This window comes from Misgurnus anguillicaudatus, chromosome 7 (assembly GCF_027580225.2).
Source record: "Misgurnus anguillicaudatus chromosome 7, ASM2758022v2, whole genome shotgun sequence".
NCBI classification, from domain to species: domain Eukaryota; kingdom Metazoa; phylum Chordata; class Actinopteri; order Cypriniformes; family Cobitidae; genus Misgurnus; species Misgurnus anguillicaudatus.
Window position 1 is genome coordinate 41,076,944 of NC_073343.2, and position 25,949 is coordinate 41,102,892.

At 37.2% G+C, this 25,949-nt stretch overlaps 1 protein-coding gene across 2 annotated transcripts in view; it reads left to right on the forward strand.

Annotated features, from left to right (window-relative positions):
* kif26ba (kinesin family member 26Ba) overlaps nucleotides 1-25,949 on the forward strand; it is a 146,213-nt gene that overhangs the window by 46,619 nt on the left and 73,645 nt on the right. For both annotated transcript variants that reach the window (XM_055171857.2, XM_055171858.2), the window contains exon 4: nucleotides 8,984-9,150. In XM_055171857.2, the coding sequence (XP_055027832.2) occupies nucleotides 8,984-9,150 (167 nt within the window). The remainder of the gene's footprint in view (nucleotides 1-8,983; nucleotides 9,151-25,949) is intronic.

Sequence of the window (25,949 nt, forward strand, 5' to 3'; positions counted from 1 at the left end):
GCAGTGCTGTGTGTTCCTGCTTTAATTATGATTAATGAGAAAGTTCATGTATGCGGGTGTGCATGGGCCCACTGGGGAACAGGTTGGAAGGAAACCTCAATTCAAGGGCTCCATTTACATCTTCCCTTTACTCTCTTGAGTATATATCCAACATCAGGAGATTTTCATTCTCAGAAATGTTCTCTACCTTCCTCATCCATCACACCTGCACTTGGTCGTGGTTTCACGATACCCTGGAGTCTCTACGGTCACATGGGGGCCCGGCGTGCGGTTGAATAGCATAAAATAAGACGTCCATAAAATGACAAGTGCTAGATATTGATTTCACACATGCACAGGGACACACTTGGCAATCTATCATGTGTCGTGAAGTTACCATAATTGCGTTCAAGGCATTCTAATATGCTTGAATAAATCACTAGCATTATATTTTTCCCAGGGCGACCGGGCCATTAAAATATTTGGTTTATCTTCTTAGACCTGCCATTGTTTAGAGATCATCATAATCTGCTTCTCTGTTTTTAAGTACAAGTTAATTAGCTTTAATGTGGCTTCCTTGGCTTGAAAATGTTGAATATGTTGCGTGTAATTTGAGAAAAGTCAGATCAATTTCAAAACATATATACGCAGTGGCGGCCAATGACTTCGTCACAACATGTATGTAGCCCGTCATGTGTGTGGTTCCTTATTTCAAAATATGTGTTCTGCGCGTTGAGAGATCCTGTGTGCATCACGTGTCTTGTCAAAATAAGTGCCTGCTGCAGATGCGTCTAAAGGGTTTATGATAAAAGAGACACTCACGTTTGCCAGATACTCACATAATCTCATGCGTTATCAGAGTTTACTGTTAAGGGAGTGTCTTGCTTGCATTTTGTGAACGTGAGCGTCTCTTTTATCATAAATGTTTTTGACGCGTGTGCAGCAGGCACTTATTTTGACAAAACACGTGATGTATATGGTTCACATGACGCAATAAACACATATTTTAAAAACATAAGCAACACACATGACACTCTGAACACATATTTTGAATTAGCACCCCTTGGATTACCAGTCACGAGCCGCCACTGTATATACGTTATAAGTCATGACTGTGGCACTATATTTAGAATTAGATGGCATTATTATATTGGAAAATGCAAGACTGGCATGTTACAAAACTTCCCCTTATTTTAAACAAATGGCCTTTTTTATTCATTATTTGAAGAGTTTCGTTGCAAAACGAGATAACCACCGTTTCTTTTTAATTGTTCAGAAATCTTGTTTTTTGGTTGTGCATTCCAATTAATTTCAATTCAACTGCAGTTGGTTTGTTTTGATTTAAACCTTCATAACTTAAAAAATACAGCAAAGTAGCAACATAAAACAAAATAATAACATGATAACATAATAATAAACATGTTTTGACAAATATGTTAAAAAATGGATTTATCTCGTTTTGCAACGAAACTCTTCATTTGTACATTTTTAATATTTAGAATATTATAATTAGTATTTATATTATTTATTACTAATACAGTAATCAGTGGTGACTTATTTTTCGAGTGTCTACTTACCGACATCGTTGCCTGGGTTGCGTATGTGTGGGGCGGGTCTATCAAAAGATGGTCCAGATTCTATTGGGTTAGGGGCGTGTATGTTCAGGTGATTTCAAATGTCAACATTGGCAATCATGCAACCAGCCTTCAAGTTTCAATTTAATAATTGTGTTAGTTTAATTCTGTAGTTCTCAAACATTTTGTTGTGTGCCCGCCTTGTGTGGTGCATCCCTTTGCGGCCCCTCAAAAAAAAAACACAATTACGTTGAAATGATACAATGTAGTGCTGTTGGTTAGTAGCCACATTTTTCTGAGGTTTAATTACACAGAATTTGTGATAAATTAGTGTATTTTATAAAGTGTCCTAAAACTGGGTCCCCCTGGCACGGGCACGCCCCTCAGTTTGAGAAACACTGGTTTAGCTAAAAGTATTTTACTAACTTTTACAGTAAACTAAAGTAAACCTATTTTCATTTAATTTGGGAATATTTATTACACTTTTAATAAAAATGCATTATTTTTATAAGAATACAATCTGCTCCATATATTGATAATATTGACCAATTTTGCTGTTCTCACTGTCATCCATTAACACAAATGTGTGACACAATGTAATGAAAGAATCCACATTTGATAGATTGTGAATGTGCAATGGACATCTGACATAATACAGATTTATCATTTTGCGATTCTGTCAAAATTTAATATAAAGAGAGCGATACATTACAGTACCAGCTTTTACTTACTCATTCTTTAAGGTAATCTTAATGGTGTACCAGTATCTCTCATAGTAATAATAAGACTTAATCTATATTTACAAGCCCATATGGATCACCAGAAAGACTATGCATGTTGAAGTGAAGGTCAGACAGGTTAGATCTGGATTGTGCTCGTTTAATTATCTTCAACCACCTGTTTAGATATAAAGTGAGAAACAGGGATGGATGGTTGGATGTGAACCTAACATTTAGATAAAGACGAACATCATAAGTGGAGGACAAGTGAGTGGTGCTGAAAAGGAGGTAGAGATGATACTGGTAAACAGGTGGATGGGTAGAAAGGTGCAATCTGTGCTGTTGGCACTGACAGTATTTAATGTCCGTTCTTCTCATTCCTGCACAACAGATGGCAGATCAGCCTTGAGTTCCCCAGTGATCTGACGGCCTGTATACTCCACTGGGTGTTTTTAATGTCACAGTGAGAGGACAGAAGTGCTGTATAGCATTCATTTTTTACAGGGACTACACTGTACATTTTTGTAGCTTTTATTGGTTCTTAAAGGATTACTCCACTTTCTTTAAAAAAATCCAGATAACCATGTCATCCAAAATGTTGATGTCTTTCTTTGTTCAGTCGAGAAGAAATTATGTTTTTTGAGGAAAACATTCCAGGATTTTTCTCATTTTAATAGACTTCATTGGACCCCAACAGTTTACAGTTTCAATGCAGTTTAAAATTGCAGTTTCAACGCAGCCTCAAAGGGCTCTAAACGATCACAAACAAGGCATAAGGGTCTTATCTAGCAAAACCATGGTCATTTTTGGCATAAAAATAAAAAGTATGCACTAGGGATGCACCAAATATTCGGCCACCGAAAATTTTCGGCCAAAGACTTTTATCACAGAAACAATACGGCCGAAATGTTGTGATGACGCAAACAGAAACTGCGACCTGCACGTGTTTGTCTGAAGCAACATGTATGCGGTGTGAATGTATTTAACCGCAAAAAGGCGCTAAAGTGAGCAGTTGTCTGTAAGCACAAAGGCACAAGCCCGTTGAATGTGTCCGGTCCGGACGTAATCATCACAGTATGCCCTTCAAAGATCGGAACTCTTGATATGTAAACTTTAGAGAGAGTCGCGCAAATGTGTCTCGTAGTCCATTAACATTCATTTGCCGAATAAAGTAATTAAAAACAACGTAACGTTTTTATGATGCGCTGTGTGCGCGTGGGTTTAAGTGCCCTCAATAGTGCACACACGAGTGAGACGCAAACAATCGAACATAAAATCTTTCTATTATTGACAGGACACATATAAACAAAATTATCTCCACAGTATTCTTTTTATAATAAAAACATTTGTTTATGTCTTAAGTGTATGTATAGATTACAATCAGAAACCAGTCTCTGCTTATTTGGTCTTAAAGAGACAGTAACCTCAATTAACCTTCTTAAGTCTGTGTCATTAATGTTAATCAAACAACCCAAGACAAAGAGAAAATCACTTCTGTAGCTCTAAAAATAACACAAAGACAGTGTTATGACTCATTTAATTTGATTTCTGTACCTAATGCTAATGTTAGCCCTTATTAACGTGCAACTTTGTTCTTTTTTTATAAATGTTTGCAATTTCTTTATTTGTTATTAGATTTTCCCCACCCCCTTTTTGCTGATCTGAAAAATAATCCGATTCGTGCCTCAAAAACTGTAATGTGATCCGAACCGTGAGTTTTGTGATCCATCACACACCCTAGTAAAGTACACAGTAATAGCCATAAATGCATTTGTTCTAATAATTGCCATAATAATTTATTTCAGTGTTTTGGTTTCAGTTTTTCGGCCTTGGTTTCCTTTTTTTCGGTTTTCGGTTTCGTTTCGGTGCATCCCTAATATGCAGTTTTAAATCAATACTTCTCGTCTTGCACCAGCTGTGTGATGCGCCATATGTATAACATATGTGAAACGCACATTTGCAGACCATTTTAAACAATAAACTGACACAAAGACATTAATTAATATTATACCACATACAAACGGTCCTTTTTCTCCACACTTATAAACACTGGGGCGGTAGTTTCACATACGTCATGTGTGACCTTTTGACTTGATGACGCATTACGTGAGGTCGCTTTTGCATCACACGGCTAGTTCTTGCCGAAAATGACAATTATTTTGCTAAAAAAGATCTCATTTGGGATTGTTTAGAGCCCTTTAAAGCTGTTAAGGTCCAATAATGTCTATTAAAATAAGAAAAAATCCAGGAATGTTTTCCTCAAAAAAATTTTTTTTCTTCTCAACTGAAGGAAGAAGACCAACATTTTGGATGACATGGCGGTGAGTAAATTATCAGGATTTTTTTTAAGAAAATGGAGTAATTCTTTAAGCCTCTAAGTGTTTATTAATGTTTTATAAGTGCCAAAATTAATGCAAAATTTAATTCTACAATTAACATATATGAAGAGTTTTGTTGCAAAATGAGATAAATCCATTTTTTAACATTTTCGTCAAAACATGTTTATTATTATGTTATCATGTTATTATTTTGTTTTATGGTACTACTTAGCTGTATTTTTTAAGTTATGAAGGTTTAAATCAAAACAAAACAACTGCAGTTGAATTGAAATTAATTGGAATGCACAACCAAAAAACGAGATTTCTGAACAATTAAAAAAAACGGTGGTTATCTCGTTTTGCAACGAAACTCTTCATATATACTTCTGGGTACCAGTGTAGTTCACACCGATCAATACGGACCGAGTACACTGTCAGAAAAAAATGTTCCCTAGCTGTCACTGGGGCTGTACTCTTTCAAAAATACACATTTTCTCCAAAAGAGTTCATATTACTACCTCAAATGGTACATATAAGGACATTTTTAAAGGGTACTGTCCAAGTAACAGCCAGGGACCATTTTTGACCAACAGTGTAAGTGGTACTGAGATTTTGATGTCGAAATATTATCTGACATTTGTTAATGTGCTATGGCTCTTATGCCAAGATGCCTATTTTTGTAGTTTAGTTTCCATTAAAGGTCTTATGAAGAAGAGAAGAATGGAGGTCTGCATTATGAACGTTAGCATATGCCTAACATATTTCTTTGTACAGTGACTCGTTCTTCTGTTTTGACTTATAAGTATAATACAATTTATGGCCATTGTTTCATAAATCTATATGACTTGCAAGATTTTGTGACCTTTCGATGGCAGAAGATCAATACTGTCTAATATTAGCTGCTCGTTATCAAAATTATTAATGGTTTGCGTTCCTATGATCTCATTCCATTTGTTTCCAGCAGTTATCAAGTGCACATCTACTGTAAATCCATTATTGGGTCACATGGACGCCTGCTCAGGCCAATGCAGTGCTAGACTCTAAAAAATGCTGGGTTATTTTATTATCAAAAAGGGACAAGCCCAGAAAATGTTTATATTTGAACAACCCAACCTATTTTAAATTACAACCCAAGAGGCTGGGCCCATCCCTTTTTGACCCAACGCTGGGTTGAAAATAACCCAGCATTTTTCTAGTGTGTATTAAACTGTAATGCATTCAGACACTGCTAAATATATCAGTCATGTGAGTGTATTTATAAGACGGCTGTGAGTTTGCAACCATACCTGCAGCCAGACAGAAATAAATGCGAAACTGTGAAGACACAGAGCCTTTGGCTGTGAACGTTAAATGTGCTAAATGTTGTCTCTCTCCTGTATTTCTAAGATGTGAACGTCAGTGTTGGTCGTCCCCTGTGTGTTGATGTGATGTGCCAATGCAAATGTAATTTAATAAGAGTACAAACTGTGGTGTTGAATGCCCAGTGGGCATGATTCAAACAGATACAAGTGTATAAACTCAACATTTATTCATTTAGCACATTATCAGCATTTATTAAAGGGGACATTTCACAAGACTTTTTTAAGATGTAAAATGAATCTTTGGTGTCCCCAGAGTACTAGGGGTGGAACAATACATGTATTCGTTTCGAACCGAATCGGTACGGGGGTCACGGTTCGGTGCATGGATTTAAACGGAGAATACACGGTATGAAAATAAAAAAAACTTGCGTGCAAAATAATTAATGTAATGCGGCACTACTGTTAGATCCGCGGGTTCTTTATGGACAGCTAATCTGTTGCCCCGCTTTAGCTCTGAAGCTCTGATTGGCGCCGATGCAGCTGAGCTCCGCCTATGTATGCGCTCTATCAGAGACCGTGTACATTCTGGCACTCTGCAGTTTTTTGTCAGGTTCACGGTCCAGTGAGTGAAATATCAGCGACAGCGAGTATGGCAAATGGTGGTGAGGATCCGCCGGCCCCTTTAAGATCGCAAGTTTGGCAAAACTTCAGTTTTCCAGTCAGTTACAATAGTACAGGCGAGAGAGTGGTGGAAAAGACGAGGACTGTGCGTCGGCGTTGTTCAGCAGTTGTTAGGTATGTGAGTGGAAATACATCTAATCAGGGCTCTCAAGTCTCACGCATTCACCTTGACAAACACGCATTTCAGTCAGTTCAAATGCCACACTTTGTATTTCTCACGCTGAGAAGTAGGAGATAAATTGTCCTGCTATATACAACAGGCATACGCAGGGCAGTTCTGTCGAGTTCAGCTGCTTTCAGTTTTTTAAGTGTGCTAAACTTTACGCAGCGCCATCAGCGTCAGAGTACCGCGAGAAATCTTGCGGAGGAGGCTGATTTCAAATCGCTCTCGCGTTACTCTGACGTCATCCACTTGTCGTTTCTTGCAGCGCCTCGTGAAGTCGTACACACCTATTAATTCATCCTACAAGCCTATTTTTTGTTCTTTAGTACATTAATATGAAATAAGGCCAAAAATGTAATTTAAAAATGTATTTAGGTAACACTTGTAATACATTTGAACCCCTATTTGTATGAAAGATGAGTACAAGATTACTTAAAGTGGTATATATTTTTGAAATACGAGATAGTATGTTAAATGCATTTCAGTTCATATTCATGACATCTCAAAATAACACTGATAAGGACACCTATGTTTTTAAGATTAGCTTAAAAAAAATGCCTTCTTCATTTTTGTTTTGCTTTTTTCCTCCATTGTACCGAAAGTGAATCGAACCGTGAAGCCTGAACCGAGGTACGAACCGAACCGGGACTTGTGTGTACCGTTCCACCCCTACAGAGTACGTATATAAAGTTCTAGCTCAAAATAGCATATTGAAACTGTATTTTGGCATGTTAAAATCACCCCTTTGTAGGTGTGAGCAAAAATGTGCAGTTTTTGGGCGTGTCCTCTAAAATGCAAATGAGCTGATGAAATGCAATCAGTGATTGCTATAATGGTAGTTTGTTGATATTAAAACTCAATTGTGCTGTCAATTATTATCTCTCTCTCTCTTTCCCTCTCTCTCTCCCTCTCTCCCTCTCTCTTTCTCTATGCACTAAATGGTAGTGCCGTGGTTGGACAGTGCAGATTAAGGGGCGGTATAATCCCCTTCTGACATCACAAAGGGAGCCAAATTTCAATAACGTATTTTTTCACATGCTTGCAGAGAATGGTTTACCGAAACTAAGTTACTATCAATGCAGTTATTAATGAAGTTATTAGAAAGAGAGCGACAGAGAGAGAGAGAGAGACAGAGATAGAGAGAGAGAGAGAGAGTGAGAGAGAGAAAGAGGGGGCAAGTGAGCAAGAGAGAGATTGTGTGAACGAGACTACCTCTGTGCATCTCAAAACAGCGCTGGTATTTGTCTTGGAAAATAGCCTGTCATCTTGTTTTTGTTAGTCCGTTATTATTATATGATATGGAACTGTAATGTGGTCAAGAGAGCTGCCTGGAACTATGTTCGCTTTGCGTTTCCCAGAAAGTGATTGCACACCTCAGAACATTCATCAGCCAATCAGATTCAAGCATTCAACGGACCCGTAGTATAATGTGCATTAACAAATGTTAAATTACAGCTTTTGGGTTTTAAAAATAATTATGTTAACTAATGCATTTACTAATGTTAACAAATGCAACCTTATTGTACCGTTTTCTTTTTCAATAATATAAAAAAATTCACATTATCAAGTCATGTTGATCTTGAATATTTAGACATATGCATCAACACATTAATACAGATCTGGATTTTCTCACTGTCCCGTTAAATTCACTTTGGTGGTTCTTGCCTGCATTGGTGGTAAAGCAATCTGTGTAAATACAAAGAGGGCTGCTGTTTTACAGTACAGCCATTGCACATCATCCGTAGGGACATGTGTGTCCTTATATGGGTTGAAAGACCCCAGCCTAAAGTAACAGCAGTGCCCTTGCTGTCTATATACAGGGCTGGGTCAGGGGAGGGTGCCCGGATTATTTCCAAATCTCTGAGTGGGTCTGGCCGTATGCTTGTTTAAAAAAGCCCTTTGCAGCATTATTATCAGGGCTGTTTCGCATGACTAACGTTTAACCTAAACATATTTATCTAAAGCCCTGGCAGACCTAAACTTACTTCCACTACGTGACCCGGTATGCTTGCCAGAGATGTCTGCGTGCCACTACCATGCTGTAGTATAGTTTAGACACAAATAGACTGCGTTTTCACCCCTTTCCCTCTGCTTGTCTGGGAAAATCAGAGGCATGGGGGCTATAAAATAGCAAATTGAGAACATTAGCTAAACTACATTACGCTTATCGGGTAATAGAGCCACTGGCTCCTGCTTAATTGTCTCGTTTTGCCTGTTGTTTTTGACGGCTCTGTTTACTCCCATGCAGATCTCTCAGATGGTGTCGGAGGGAAACAGAGAGGGCCTGAACGAGGCGGCGCTGAACCGTTATAACGCCGACCGCCCATCGGCATACAGCAGCCCTGCAGTTCCTTCCCCGGTCACCACGGTGGCGCCCTCCAGTGGCACCTCCGCCGCTGCATCTTTCTTTGCCAGGTAAGACACTGGATGTGATGTCATATGAGTCAAAACCTCACCACATTACGCTAAGATTGACAATGATTTGAAGTTTTTTATCCAATCACATAACACAGAAATCAGAAATAGTGTAATTCCTGCAGTTGTGATCTTGACCAGTCTTGAAATAAAATCCAGAGACCACTAGGTCTGACTGTGTGTTCACACCAGACGAGAATGAAGCGAATAAATTGGGTTATTCGCACGTAGTGGGACGCTTAAACATTTTGAGTCATTCGCACGTGAAATTTGCGTCATTCGCACGTGAAATTCAGACACGAATACACTTAAATTACCGGCTTTAGCTAGCTTGCAGTCTCAATATTTATGTATATATATAGGATTTACCCCCATCTAGTGGTGAAATTTTATTTTGCATTCAAACGAATAGTGCTCTCTAGCGCCTCGCTTTTCCAGATGCGTGTTGCAACTACGGTAGCCGTTATGTACTCACTGATCTCCTTGTCCGTTTCAGCAAGTTTACGTGTTCTGAATGAAAACACGTTGTGGAAACGCATTGGTAGGCTAGTGCTTTTCGTCCCTCTTTGCTATTATAGTTTATCAGTATGGCGGAATGACATGGAAGCCTCCCCTTGGTAACTTTCAATAGCAGGGGACTACTTTCGGGCACTGCGTAATATTATTGCGCTGCCTGCAGCCATGTTACGGCAGCAAAGTCCTTGATTTTTATGCCGGAATAAGAGTATAGTTCCTAGCCATATTTGCCTAGAAAATCACAACTTTAAATTTTTCGTTGGTCTTAGTACACGATGTAACTACAGAAGAGTCAAGTTTTAAATAGGAAAAATATTGAAAAACATTGGTTATTTTTTAGCGCGATGCTAATGGTCTAATCAGATTCAATAGTTTGTGCTAAGCTATGCTAAAAGTGCTAGCGCCGGACCCGGAGATCGGCTCAATGGATTCCAGAACGGTAAAAAATCAAATGTTTAACTCTTAAGGAGCTAGGAAATGAGCTTATTTTCAAAAAAAGTGGAGTGTCCCTTTAAGTAATCTTTCTTTCTTTAGTATCTGCCTTGAATATTTGCATGTCGATGACTTCATCCCTCTCCTTATGGTTTTGATCTTAGTGCTCATCTCCCATCTGTAGCCAGCCTATAAACTCTGAGGTGTAAAGAGATTCAAGCATCAAACTTTTTGGCATGTTCTCTCATGTTCTCCTTCACAGCTGTCCGATGTCAATAAGATATTTCTCACACATGCAAACACTCTCCCAGCGCAGGTGTTGTCACTTTAATGCTGTTATACGAGATGCTCGGACCACTGGACTGTTTTCCCATGACTGTCTTTTTTGGTAAGAAGATGTGGGACATGACCTACAGGGTCTCGTTTACAGGTGTGAAAGTCTTTTAAAAAGGTCTTTATTTCATACTTGAGGAAACACCCCAGTCCCCCTTCTCTTGAATTGATTCGGTCTCTGTTGCCCAGTCGGGCGTGGGAGGAGGCGAGGACATAGATCATGGGGTTTTATCGGAGCTGGAGTTGAGGAGGAGAGGGGTGTAGAGGAGGTGGAAGATAGCAGAAAACAAATGAATCAGGTGAAAACTCACTCGCTCGTTTTTGTGAGAGCCTCTCATAAATCAGGTCTCCTTCTGCGGCTGGATTTCAAGATTTTATTTGTATCAGAGGCACTATAGTTTGGTGGCACTATGGCTTTATCTTCTGCATACCCCACTCACTTACTCTTTGTGTGCACCAATGCAGAATTTAAGAATGGGGTGCATTTCGAGTTACAAGAAGAGAGCAGCTACTTTCAGTTTAGCAAAGATCGCACCGAACACTGGGCTTGCGCTAAAAGTCAGGCCTGATGGAAAAACATTGGTCTTAATACATCACACATTAAGTGTGTAGGCGGAGAGTAGGCAGTCTTTTGTGGCTTTTCGAACACATTTGGGATAGTTCACCCAAAATTTAAATTGTGTCATCATTAATTCATTCAAACCTGTATACATTTCTTTGTTCTAATAAACACGAAGGAAGACATTTTAAGGAATGTTTGTAACCAGCAGCTGATTGGCCAGTTGTTTTGTTCAATTAAGTCAATTATGGTCCTGTCCCAAATGGCGCACTTCATGTGGACTTTCGGTCTCATGGCCTTAAACGGCGTGTGCCTGCTTGATCTACTAGTCCATAGGGTGTCCCATCTGTCATTTTTACGCTCTGAAGTGTGCTCATCAGCGCCCCCTTTTCACCCTTGATGTGGTCTACGGTGAAGCCCGGTCTTTTGTGGCTTTTCGAACACATTTGACCAGATGAGCTTGCAAACAGAAACCGGAAGTAAAGTTCCAACCAGACGCGTAATCGCGTTACTGCATGGCCGTCCGATGAAACGGTCTATAAATTTCTTTGTTCTGATGAACACGAAGGAAGACATTTTAAGAGAGGTTTTGTAACCTAGCAGCTGATTGGCCAGTTGTTTTGTTCAATTATGTCAATTATGACCCTGTCCCAAATGGCGCACTTCATGTGGACTTTCGGTCTCATGGCCTAAAATTGCACATGCTCGCCTAGTCTACGAGTCCATAGGGTGTCCCATCTGTCATTTTTACGCTCTGTATTGTGCTCATTAGCGCCCCCTTTGCACCCTTGATTTGGTCTTTGGCAAAGCCCGTTCTTTTGTGGCTTTTCGAACACATTTGGCCGAAGTGGCCGAAGTGTGCTCATCAGCGCCCCCTTTGCACCCTTGATGGGGTCTTTGGTGAAGCACTGCTGCAGGCTTCACGCACTTTACCAAACCAGAAGTCCTTGCAAAAGATCAATCAGACCAATCAGACCACGGAAGGGAGGAGTTCACACTGATGGGCAACTTCTCTTCTTATTTCCGGCATGACGCTCGAGTTTGTCCCAAAATATGACTCCGGTGCACCCTTGTGGATTTGTGTCAAAGGTCCCTATGGTCTGCACTACATGATGTCATCAAAGGAAGTTCACAAGTCCGGATTGTGCCATTTGGAACAGGGCCTATGTCAGTTAATCTGGGACTATGATAAATATTCTACATGGCTGAGTACTGCCTTACAAATCTAAATCAATGCCAATTTTAGTTAATATTCACAAGAACATTTATTTTGGAATAAATCCAGTCTCCTGTCTGGCTCTTTCTTTCAGTGTTCTGTTTTACATCTCGAACATTCATCCATCCGAACGGCCCAAAACATTTACAGTAGAAACCGCTTGGCAGTGCTTCTATTTCTGTGATGCGGTACTTTATTTTACATGTTGGGTAAACAGTTAGGATGAATGACATTTAGCCTTATCTGTAAAATGAATAGTTAATCGTACTCTACACTCTTAATCCATATGAGTGGATCTTTGAGATATATTGCTCAATCGCTGTAAATATTTTTGTAACGTTAAGATCACGAAGAGGTTAAGAGGCCTCCAGTGTGATTTAATGGTCTCACGTCAAGCAAGCTGGCAGATATTTCCTAGATTTTTCCATATGTGCCCATTGCTGGTTTTACATAGCGATGAAAGAACCAAAAGAAAGTGAGCTGTGTGATTTATTGCCGTCATGCCCTCATGTAGCAGACAATGTCAACTATCCTTGGGCAGTTCAAATAAAAGCTGTAAATTTTAAAAGATGGTGCAGGTTTACATGAAGGACAGCCCTTTTTTCTGTTTATATGTGTCGTGACCTGTTGTCTGACAGCTAAAGACTATCCTGTCAAACTGTGTGTGTTTATATATACACCTGGCACACATTTTTCTCTTTGTTCGAAACGGGGCCGTGTCACACCCCGTACGCTTCTTCGCACCTGAACATTTACAGATGTCGTAACATGCTTTCAGAGAGCGCTGTGGTTTATGGGACAGGTGTCATGACCTGACCATCCGGATGCGTTCGGTTAAAGACGCGGCAGGGCTGTCAAACTCAACCTGTAATTTACGCACCTTCCCTACTGACAACATGAAATACGTTCTGTTCATCTTCTGCTAGCGTACAAGCAAAAGTCACTATTGATCAAAGCTTTCAGTGAGATGCCAATAATCAACCATTTAAACACTCAAGCAACCACATAGTAGCAATGCCCTAGCAACCACTTAAGTGCCCTTAGCAACCACATTGCTCTTCTTACATCTTAGCAACTGCGTGGCAACTTCCTGAAAAGGATTCTGGGATTGTGGCAGTAAGTGAGTACCACTTATGTTTTCTTCATGAAAGTGTGCACATTTACATTAAAGGAATATTCCATTTTCTTAAAAGAAAAGTCCAGGTGGTTTGCTCACCACCATGTCATCCAAGGTGTTGATGTCTTTCTTTGTTCAGTCGAGAAGAAGTTATGTTTTTTGAGGAAAACTCTGCAGGATTTTTCTCATTTTAATGGACTTAAGTAGAGCCCATCATTTGGTAGTTGGCTCGGCGCTTGACGGTTTTTTTCAACTGAGTTTCAAAGGACTATAAACAATCCCAAACGAGGCATAAGGGTCTTATCTAGCGAAACGATTGTCATTTTTGACCTTAAAAAAAAAATTCTCTTTTAAACCACAACTTTGCGTCTAGGTCCGGTCCAGCGCAACCTAACGTAAATGCATAGTGACGTAGGGAGGTCACGTGTTACATATATAAAATGCAAATTTACGGACCATTGTAAACAATAAACTGACACATAGACATTAATTAGTATCAGTTGACATACAACAACGTAGGAATGGTCCTCTTTCAACACACTTGTAAACACTGGGGCGGAGTTTTGCGTTCGTCTTCTGTGACCTCTTGACGTCATGGCGTATTGCGTGGGGTCGCGCTGGCGCATCACGTCCGGATTTAGACGAGAAGTTGTGGTTTAAAAGTGGATATTTTTTATTTTTCTTGTCAAAAATGACAATCGTTTTGCTAGATAAGACACTTATGCCTCGTTTGGGATTGTTTATAGTCCTTTGAAACACCGTTGAAAAAAACTGTTAAGTGTTGAGTTAAGTATTAAATGTTGGGCTCTATTAAAGTCCATTAAAATGAGAAAAATCCTGCAATGTAACTAAAATGGTTAAAGTCAAGTGTAAAGTACGATATTAAATTTGAAGAGTTTGGTTCCAAAACGCGCTAAACACCTTTTTTTTATTAGTTAGCGCCAAAATCAGTATTGTATCAGGTCAGTATTAAAAAGTAAATTCTTCATTTTAGGCAAAATCTGATATCCGGCGTGTGATTCTTTCATCTTTTCTCCTTTTTTTCCCAAACCGCGATAAACGCTAGTCTTCTTTCTCTGCAGAATGCATTAAATTCGCTTAACACATCACAGCGCACCATTCAACGCATTGTAAACAATAATGGCGGCGCATTCAATACACACTGAATCCTTTCCCAATTTACTTTGTACTTCGTGATCAACAAACAAACAAAAACAAAATAGTAATTTTGATGGCATTAATAATTCTGTGACAGAGAAGACATGAAAATCAAATAATTTACGTAAGAGGCACTCTTGTGACTGAAATGCTGGCTGTATCTTGTTCTCACACGACAGCATCAAGCTTCTGTCATGCTAACATTGACCCCAGAGGATCTTACGAAAAACTTTACATTATTTTATGCAAAGTCTACTAAAATCGAGCAGGACCAAAACATTTTATAGCTGATCGCTGTCAGTAAAGCGACGACGTCCCAGCAGCAATGACAGTGTTCTTAATATGACAAAATTATTGTGTTTTGATTAATGCCATTAATGTTTATTTTTTTAATCAGTGTATACCACTAGTCAACTAAATAAATATAATATGGCAAAGATGAATGCACATTTATATATTGATTCAATAGATTTTTAGCATTTGGAAAAAAATCTATTTTGTGGAAAAAAATGTTTTTATAATAAATCTTTGAAAATCAAATCATGAATTTGAATTTTTAATGTTATTATAACCTATGTGAAAGTTTGTATCAGAAAATAGTGGTTTCATCTTGTCACCTTCTTGGTATAGAAAACACATTTTTACCAAAATTTGTCAAAATGGATTTATTGCGTTTTGGAACCAAACTTTCATGTGTTCTCAGTTTGTGACACCACAGAAAAACGTGATATTAACCATCCAGCCAAATTTCAATGATTAAAATGACACAAAATGAATAAAATAAGGCAGGCAGGTTTCTCTGCTTTCAAACTCTGGGGGCGTGTCCACTGTCAGCGCTGAAACCACGCCTACTCGAGGGAAAGCTGTCATCTCTCTTCACTTTCAAATATTGCAACAACCTGAATGGATGCTTGCGATTGTTTTAGGGGCGGGACCATTCAGTGCATAATCGAGCCACCGTTTTTCTAATATATCCATCATTTTGCTTATAGCAATAGTGGCCAAGTTACCGCTGTTTTATTGTAGTAGCAATTACTGCATTGCATTTTACTTTGAACTATGAATACCATTGTACATTTTATTAAGACTTCCTCTCTTCCATCAATCTCTGCTGAACACCTGATCTGCCCGACTCTATCATCAACCAAACATCCCCCCGCGCAGCCATGCTTGACATTTCAACAACCCTTTCTCCGCATCACTCAGCCATGTCAGGTTCCTGTGGCTCTCATTTGTTTGCCCGTACCCCTGATCCCTGGTCTCAATCGCTGCTCACTAAATAAGGACATGCTGACCTAAAGTGGGACAGCTGCCCATATGGAAGTGTTTTACTAATGTAACAATAATAGTTTTATAGTGGAAAAAGCCTGTTGGTGTTGTGGTCTCCATGCTTTCTATTCTGTTATTTAAATCAGGCTTGGTAGGGATGTGGAGATTCGCTTGCAGCATCCTAATACTTCACATAAACTGGATTGGCCATCTGGGGAGGCTCTGTCACTGTTAGTCTCGTATCGTGCAGTGGGAGGTCCACGTCCTTCAGTTAGGTGATCTATTTGTAGATCTGCCCCGGCTCGATCCGGTGCTCTGTCTCAGGTGTGTTGGCACAGGAATGTGTCTCTCCTGTGCAGCAGTCAAACTGACGTTTCCTCCCTATATTTCTCTTTCTTTCAGCCACATCCATCCACGCTCCCCTCCACCATCACAGCCTTTTTTTGCTCCCAAAGCTCGCTGCTGCTGTGGTGTCATTAGTTGATGCATGGTTGGTTACAGTATGGCAGCCAGTGGTTCTGCGGAGCTTAAATGATAGAGCATTGTGAAAAAATTACTAAAATATAAATTATATATAATAATATAAAAATATTTGTTTTGTTTTGACTGTCTTTACCAATACAGTATGTAATTATTGCTTTGCACCAACGCAAAATTGTGAAAAGCGCTATAGAAATGAACTTGAATGACTTAAATGGTTTGATTCCCAGGAAACATACATATTGTTAAAAATATAAATTGTGTGCACTTTAAGTCGCTTTTTGTAAAAGTGTATGGAGCCCCTAAGGCAGTGCTTCTCAAATAGTGGGGAGGGACCCCCAGGGGGGGCTTGAAGCGACACCAGGGGGGGCGCGAGACCCTAGGGAAAATACTTTTTCAGAAAGTGATTTTTTTGCACCGTCACTTAAAGACATTACACCCCAATCACGCTGATAAGCCCCTTGAGTTTTTTATTATTATTTATTGATTATATTTCATTTAATTTTTCAGTATCAAATGGTCAAAAAATATTATACTTTAAATAAGGATTGATTTTTTATTTCAGGCAAATTGATTCATTTTAAGTCTTTTCTGTTACAGACTAAAAAACAATGTTAATATAGTTATTCTTTGTTGTAAGTTGATCGATATTTCTTTTTTTGTGTTTTCTTTAATGTTAGTATAAGGATACAATGTTTTGCAGATGTGTAATGTTATAGACAAATTATACTATTTACAGTCGCGGCGGAGAGTTTGAGGGGCACGAAATGTTTACTTCTTCCTAGGGGGGGCGTGACAGAAAATAATTGAGAAGCACTGCCCTAAGGGGACATGGAGCAAAAATTAAATAAAGTTTAGTTTCGCGTGTGCACGTGATACTTTTTCGTGCGCACGTGATAGTTTCACGTGAGCACATGAAAGTTTCACGTGAGCACATGAAACGAAACTTTAGATTTTTTTTACTCCAATGTCACCTTAGGGGCTCGATAAAAGTGTCTGCAAAATACATAAATGTAAATATCTTCCAAAGTCCTATTTTCAATTGTGTTTGCAAAGGGAGTCCTGCATTAAAATTCCTCATCTTCCTCTTTCGGTTTCCTCTCATGCTTATGTGATTCCGCACGATTTCATTAAATCCGGTGTCTTGGAACGTGATTATTGATACAGTTTACCTTACCGTAAATATATTTGACATCAGATTACAAAACACAAACACTGTTGCAGAAAGCAGAATAATAATTACAGTACAAAAAGTACATTTTCAATTATTCCCCTGGTGGTTTGTGAGGGCATTACAGGGTGTTTGTGAGTTGTTGAGAAACAATTATTTAATTACAATTAAATCATACAATGTAAATAAATAAATTTAAAATAAAAATCTAAATAAAACACTTACTAACAAATAATTCATTTAATTTGCATGTCATGTAAAATGTATTAATTTTTTTTAAGTTAAACATTAAATGTGCTGTTAAGTCACTAAAATATTGACTTAATCTAATGGGGGACTTCTATGAAACAATTTAGGTCAAAGGGTTTTGGCTGCCAAAATGTTTGAAAACCCCAATTTTTTTAATTAATATTATTTTTATTGCGCTTTTCAAAATTTTGCATTGCTGCAAAGCCGTTTTAGAGCAAATGCATATCAGAAAGCAGAGATGTAAGAAAAAACAGAACCTTATAAAATATATATAGAAATAGAAAGAAGCTTTCACTTTTTTTCGCTGAAGTTTAATCAGAAACACATTTGGGTTTTTTTCTCCTGTATTTTGATCCTTCAAGTGTCTACCAGATGTTTTGTGTCTGCATGTGTGTGTGTGAATGGAAACCAAAGAAGCTGGTGTGGGTGAGGGGTACTAACCGACGAGATGAGATAATGCGAGCATCCATCCGTAACCGCTGCCACTTTCGGTATGTGCAGCGCATGTTGTGTTGTTCATTAGCTCTCGTGCCTTTATCTCTGGGGAGCTAAATTGTCGCCCCTCAACCTGCACCTCCTCACCGTTTTACTTAACTGTGGCCCTTTAAAACGTGTGGGGTCACCTCGGAAACCCCTCACATCAGCTCTGAACCTTCTGTCGCTGCACCGGGTTCCCCCCCGAGAGCTTCCCCTCCTTCGAACCCTTGAATGATCGATCGAGCTGCAGAAGAGCCGGTGTCGCGAGCTGTGAGGAGACTGAGAGGTTTCATTAGTGTCCCAGCCAGATTTATTTTATATTCACCTCAGGGGACGGCTGTCTCTGAAGGCATCTCAGCCTACAGAGCAGCGGTTGGCCGACGGGTGTGTGTATATATTTAGATTTGTAAGTGTGAATGTTTGACATTGACACTTTCTGTCTAAATTACTCTGTAGCTTGTCCTCATTATTTTCTCCCAGTGCATGGATATATTTAGTTTTGCCACTTTATTTGTGGTGTTTGTTAAGCGTCACTACTGTTATTTTTTTATATAAAGATTATAGGATGAACAAATCCTATAAATATAAAGATATAAACGGTTGTATGGTTTTATAAAAAATAAATAAAATAAAACATCTGCATAACCTTTCAGTAATTTTTTTAGTGGAAAAAAGGTTATTTTAGACTATATAGAAATATTTTTATAAACCTTTGGCTGGAAGGTTCTAGAGAACCCAAAATGTTCCTTTTAGGACCTTTTTTAAAGAGTTTTAGATTGTAAGAGCCCAATCAATATTTAGGTACCAGTTCATCATAGACAATTGGGGGTGGGATTTTTTTAAGTGGCAACCTAGAAACACGCTGGCAACCACATGGCAATGCAATGAAACCTTATAGTACACCTTAGCAACCACAGTTACTCACTGGGAACCATACAGAATATCTTTACATTTTGTTTATTTAATGTAATTTGTTTTTACATTTTTTACAAAAAAAATTATTTGCTGAAATCCCTCCCCACCTCAAAATGCCACGCTTATCTCATTGGTTTATCTGACTGTGTAAACAAGACAAAATAAAAACCCAGAGTGTATGTGATGCTCATTTTTTATAGCTGCAAATTTGCTTCCTATAGACGGTTTCAGCAGCAACAACATTTGGGTAGACTTCCACAAAACATTTTATAGTCATTTTACAGTAGTTTATTTCTAATAACAAAGGAAATAAATCACAAGTAAATTACCTTTGTATGTATATATATATATATATATATATATATATATATATATATATATATATATATATATATATATATATATATATATATATATATATTTTATCTAACGTGTATCAACTATTACACTAAGCCAGTGCTTCTCAAATAGTGGGGCGGGACCTCCAGGGGGGGCACGCGAGACCCCAGGAAAATACTTTTTCGGGAAGTGATTTTTTTTGCACATTCACTTAAAGACATTACACCCCAATCACGCCGATAAGCCGCTTGAGTTTTTTATTATTATTTATTGATTATATTTCATTTAATTTTTCAGTATCAAATGGTCAAAAAATATTATACTTTAAATAAGAATAGATTTTTTTTATTTCAGGCAAATTGATGCATTTTTAAGTCTTTTCTGTTACAGACTAAAAACAAGTTATTCTTTGTTGTAAGTTGATTGATATTTCTTTTTTTTTAGTTTTCTTTAATGTTAATAAGGATACAATGTTTTGCAGATGTGTAATTTTATAGACAAATTATACTATTTACAGTCGCGGCGGAGAGTTGGGGGGGGGGGCGCGAAATGTTTACTTTTTCCTAGGGGGGGTGTGACAGAAATTAATTGAGAAGCACTGCACAAAGCTAATGTGTATCAAATTAATATGATTAGTTTGGTTCCAAAACGCAATAAATCCATTTTGACTAATTTGGGTAAAAATGTATTTTCTATACCAAGAAATTACAAAATGAAAACCACTATTTTCTGTTACAAACTTTCACATAGCATTTTTAGGTTATAAAAACATAAAAAATTCAGCCCATTATTTGATTTTTAAAGATTTATTATAAAAACTGATTATTTTTCCGCAAAATGCAATAAATCCATGACAAGTTTTTTTTTCCAAAATGCTATGAATCTATTAAATCAATATATAAATGTGCATTCATCTTTGCCATATTATGGTAATATTCATTTAGTTTGCTAGTGGTATACACTGATTAAAAAACACTTAAGAACATTGTCATTGCTGCTGTCATCCTTGGGACATTGTCGCTGAACTTTTTTGACAGCGATCAGCTGTAAAATGTTTTGGTCCTGCTCGATTTTTGTTGGCTTCGAGTAAAATATTGGAAAGTTTTTCAAAAGATCCCCTGGGGTCAACGTGTTAGCATGACAGAAGCTTGATGTGTCGGGAGAACAAGCAAAAGCCGGCATTTTTCAGGTAAATAATTAGATATTAATGGCTTACGTTTCTTCCCCACCACAGAAAACCACCACAGGTTTATCAATGCAATCAAAATTCCTTTTTTGTTTGTTTGTTGACTACGAAGTACAAAGTAGATGAGGAAAACTAGGATTCTGTGTGTATTCATCGTTCCGCCATTATTCACGCGTGGAATGGTGCGCTGTGATTGGTTAAGCGGATTTATTACATTCTGCAGAGAAGAAGGACTGGCGTTTGTCGTGGTTTGAAATAAAAGGGAGAAAAGATATGACAGAATAACACAAATGACATAAAAACTTTAGAAACTTAAACATTTTATTTTCAAACAAGATATTTGTTTCAGAGATCAGTTTAGCCACTAGCCAGACCGATAAATAAATACAAACCGGAAGTTCACTTCGGTTCAGGCACGTAAGCGCGACATGCACGTGTGTCCTTTGAAACCGTCTATAGAGGACATGTAATTTATATCCTTTTCTTTGAAACGTCTCTCTTTCTGTCTTTCTTTATTTTTCATTTGCATTGATAACCTCTTTCCCCTCTCACTCATGTGGAAGGACTCACTTAAAATTCAGGGCAATTAACTTTTGATCCCATTCATTTAGCTGTGAGAGAATGTGGGCGATCTATTAAAAGGTGTCACAAAGCAGTGACAAGCGGTCTGTTGATCCCAACATAAATTATGAATGCAGACAATAATGAGTTCTCCTCAACCTGATGCACCACAGCCATAATCTGTTCATATTATTTTTACAAATCATTTTAACGTAAACTATGAAAGAAATTACAACACTATGTCTAGGGAGCTCGTAACTGTTTATGAGTTGGCTAATTTGTATACATTTGTATAATTTTGTACACTATTGGGTTTAGTGGCCGGCAGAGATTTTGTATGATTGAACAATTCACTAGGTATGAATTCATACAAATTGGCCACATTGTAAAATATTTAAAGGGATACACACCTCAAAAAAATAAGTCATAGTTTACTGAAGCTATTCCAAACCTGTATAATTTTTTTTTGTTCTGCTTAAAACAAAAGGATATTTGTAATCAAGCAGGAAGTAGGAGCACCACAGACTTCCATAGTAGGAAAAATAATATTTAAGTCAGTGCACTAAATGATTTTCAAGAAAAAAATTCTTAGTGTTTTTGTCTTGTTTTCAGTAAAAATATCTAAACATTCTAAAATTAAGATGCAAAAAAATCTGCTAATGGGGTAAGCAAATTTTTCTTGAATTTTTCTTGAATTTAGTGTTTAAGAAAAATTTTCAAGATTTTTTTACTTACCACATTGGCAGATTTTTTTGCTTGTTTTATGCACAAAATCATTTAAATTTGATATTTTTTGTCTACAAACTAGACTTATTTTCTTGGGTTGTTTTGCTCATCAAGAAAAAGCATCTTAATTTAAAATATTTTAGATATTTTTAACTGAAAACAAGACAAAAATTCTAAGAATATTTTTTTCTTAAAAATCATTTTTTGCAGTGTGTTTTTTCAAAACAGTTTGGTTACAAACATTGCTCAGAATATCTTTGTTTGTGTTCAGCAGACCAAAATTAAATTTTAGTTTGTTACAACATGAGGGTATTTTCATTTTTGGGTAAACTATCCCTGAAAATTATGCATTTATGCAAATTTTTACATTTGGCCCCTTTCAATCCTGAATGTTTAGTTTGATCCTTGCAATGCAGCACTAAAATCAACCGTATCATCACAGCAATTCCCGTGTTAGATTCTGCTGGTTGATTTGGTTCAATATTTAACTCACAATTCAGATTGAGAGGCATTGATTCCTCTGTATAGGATAATTACAGCATAGTTAATTGATGAGATTTGACTCCCAGGCCAGCCGTTCACTCCTCAGGACCTTTAGTAGCCCATGATCACGATGAGTTAGTATCTATCAAGCTATATGGCTAAATGACAAGCCTAACCGTAGAGGTTATTAATATAACATTCCCAGACTCGGCCATTGATGAGAACCGTAATAATAATTCTGATGATAATCACGGTAATTACTATCAGCATTGTCACACAGAAGCATGAAATTGACCTCTAGAGATCAGCAGAGGCATTGATTGAAGATAAGTTGTGCTAGAACCTCTTTGCATTTGCGTATAGGGAATTAAATGTAAAGAGAGTGCCTACGGTCCCCATAATTCGAACACAAGGAAGTCATTTTTAAGCATTCACTCATAAATGCAAAACTAAAGGTGCTGCACAATGCAATAGAAGAACAATTTGTGGATGAATGGTTCGGAGACGACCCTTTAACATCTTAAGAACCCCTTTAGTTCTTTTTGTGCCAAAAGGTTCTATACACTATAAAAAGTTAGAATAAAAATGGTGTTCTTTTAAGAACATTTGGCTAAATGGTTCTCTGGGAAACCCAAAATAGTTGTCCTATGACATTTAACCCTTAAACAGGCAATGTGCACCACAAGTAACATTCTCTTTAGTGTCTTGTTTGAGGCATAAAAAACCTTTTTCATCAAATCCTTATATCAATTATCATCTGTCTGTGGGTCACATGGTTTGCTTCAAGTTTATTTTTATCAATTTTCATCAGACTGGATGAAAAAATATGTATGGCATGTTATAGAACAAGAGGGGAATGTCAGAATCACATACATTTAGCTGCAATTAAAAAATAAATATTCATGACTTTGTGGGAGACACAACTCATAAAATCCTGAATATATCAAATATTTAAAAAATTCCAATAAATATCTTTTATATAACTTCAGATGATATAAAAAATGACATCAAATGATTTTTTTGCTTATTGTTTTTCCCTCTTTCCCTCTGTTTAAGGGTTAAATAACCTTTGGTAGCACTTTGTTAGCACCATACGGCAAAAATATATATTTTCAAACATTTTTTAAATATACAAAAAATGGCAAAAAAATATGTGTACTGAAATATGTTTACAAAAATTTATTTTTCAACAATATATTTTTATGGCTATTTTGCATATTTTGACATATATTTAAAAAATAAATATATGGGTCAATAACGTGACGTTAATTATTTTGTGTCCGTATGGATAAATTAAATTTAAAAGGGTTAAAATTTCAAAATAAATTTGCAGATAATTTGCATACATTCTCTTTTTTGAGGACCAAGTCAAAAATTTCTGGTTTTATTTCATTTTGATAGAATATTTGGGGGATAATTTCAAAAATGTCAATGTGGTGTAACCGGTCCGTGTAATCTGGTGTAACTAATCTTTTTTAAAATTAAAATATAAATATATTCATAAAAAATGTGGAATAAAATATAATCATCTAGTTTATTGTAATATGATTTTTTTTCATACATTATTACATCATTTGTCAAAGATTATTAAGAAAACAGAGCTGTTTTCAGCATACGTCAAGACAAATATTACAAAAAGCATTAAAAGTTACATTTAGAAATAACTAATAAAATTATATTTTAAAATGATTTTTTTTGATGATAATGCTTACATGCCATCAAGGTGTATAAAATATTTAATATTTCTCATTCTTTGGCACAATTGGCGGTTACACCATTTGACATTTTCAGGTCCATTCAGCCTTAACTTTCATAAAAATGGTGAAAACGTAATTTTGTATTGAATAAAATTAACATAAGTACACTGCGCATTGAAATAAACCTAATGAGTGCTTTTAAAACAAGTTAAAAAAATAAAATAAAAATAATAATTTATTTTTAAAGCATTTATATTCTACCGAGCCCCTAAGGTGACATTGGAGAAAAAAAAATCAAAAGTTTAGTTTCATGTGATCACGTAAAACCATCATGTGCTCACGCGAAACCTTCATGTGCAGAATTTTTTTTTAAGTTTAGTTTCGTGTGCGCACGTGAAACTATCGCGTGCGCACGTGAGACTATCGCGTGCGCACGTGAAACTATCGCGTGCGCACGTGAAACTTTTGCTTTCACGTGCGCGCGCAATAGTTTCATGTGATCGCGCGACAGTTTCATGTGAGCACGCGAAACTAAACTTAAAAAGAAATTCTGCACATGAAAGTTTCATGTGAGCACATGAAACAAAACTTTAATTATTTTTTGCTCCATGTCCCCTTAAGGGCTCCGTAATATTCACTTTGCATTGAAAGAAAAACTATGTATGTTACAAACCTGTAAACTAACAAATTTGAAAAAAAGATTAAAATGAAATATTTTTCAACTGCAACAACTTTTATTTTATTCATTTTATACTTAAATTTTATACATTTTATACAAACTTTTGGGCAGGATTTTTTTGCCATATGAGTTGTAAAATTAGAATTTGTTACCCCTGAAATAAATGTATTTTTTTGCCATGTTGGAGCACCGTGGATGTATCTATGAGGGTCATGCTTATCTATGGTGGTAACCAGAGGGTTGCACACTGTAAAAAAGTATTTTTGCGCTCAACTTATCAAATAAAGTTGACATAACTAAAGCAAATTCAACTTGATTTTATAAATTACATAATCCAAGTTTATTAATCTTAAAAATGTAAGTGCAAAAATATTTTTTTACAGTGCAAGTAAACTTTCATTTAATGCAAAATATTCATTTTTTTATTTCTATGATGCACAGTAGGTGCATGTCACCCGGTTTAATGAAAACACCTGGATTTCTTTCCACATGACCTTGTAGTCGCTGACTCACAAAACAGACTTCTGCCTCAAAGCGTTCTATTTTCGCCTGAATGGTCTGAGCTTCTGTGGTGTGTTTGTCGATCCAGTAAAGAAGCAGCCTTCAGCTTGTCTGCCTGAGAGAGTCTTATCTGCAGAGTTCTGGATAGCACCACAGGTCAAAGCTGTGGGGATTTACTCGAGTCCAGCTCCTCCGCTTTTAGTCTATTTTTGCATTATCATCCAGCCTGCAGACATGCACGCAGACGTTGCATGTACAGTGCTATGATGATTTGTCTTCTAGATGAGAAAGACAAAGTAGAATGTTCAATAATAAACAAAACATATATGTAATTCACCAGTTTGCATTAATATGTAATCGAATATGATAACAACAAAGCATATTTGGTGTGCTGTCCGAGGGGAGGGCGGGTTTGGAAATTTTACCCCGAACCCAGAGAACCCCCCCCCCCCCCCCCCCCCCTTCTTAACTGGGATAGATACCAGCTGAGATTGAGGTGATGGGTTTGAATAGGGATGCTGGTAAACTGTCATGGGACAGAGTTGAGGGACAGTTATACACTGTCTAAAAAAATGGAGCTGTCGTTGGGGCGGTACCCTGTTAAAAAGCACACATTTGCATCTAAAGAGTTCATATTACTACCTCAAAGGTTTACATTGGTACCAAAGGTACATATCTGTATCTGTACCTAAAAGGGAATAATACTACCCCTTAATCTGCACTATACAAACATGG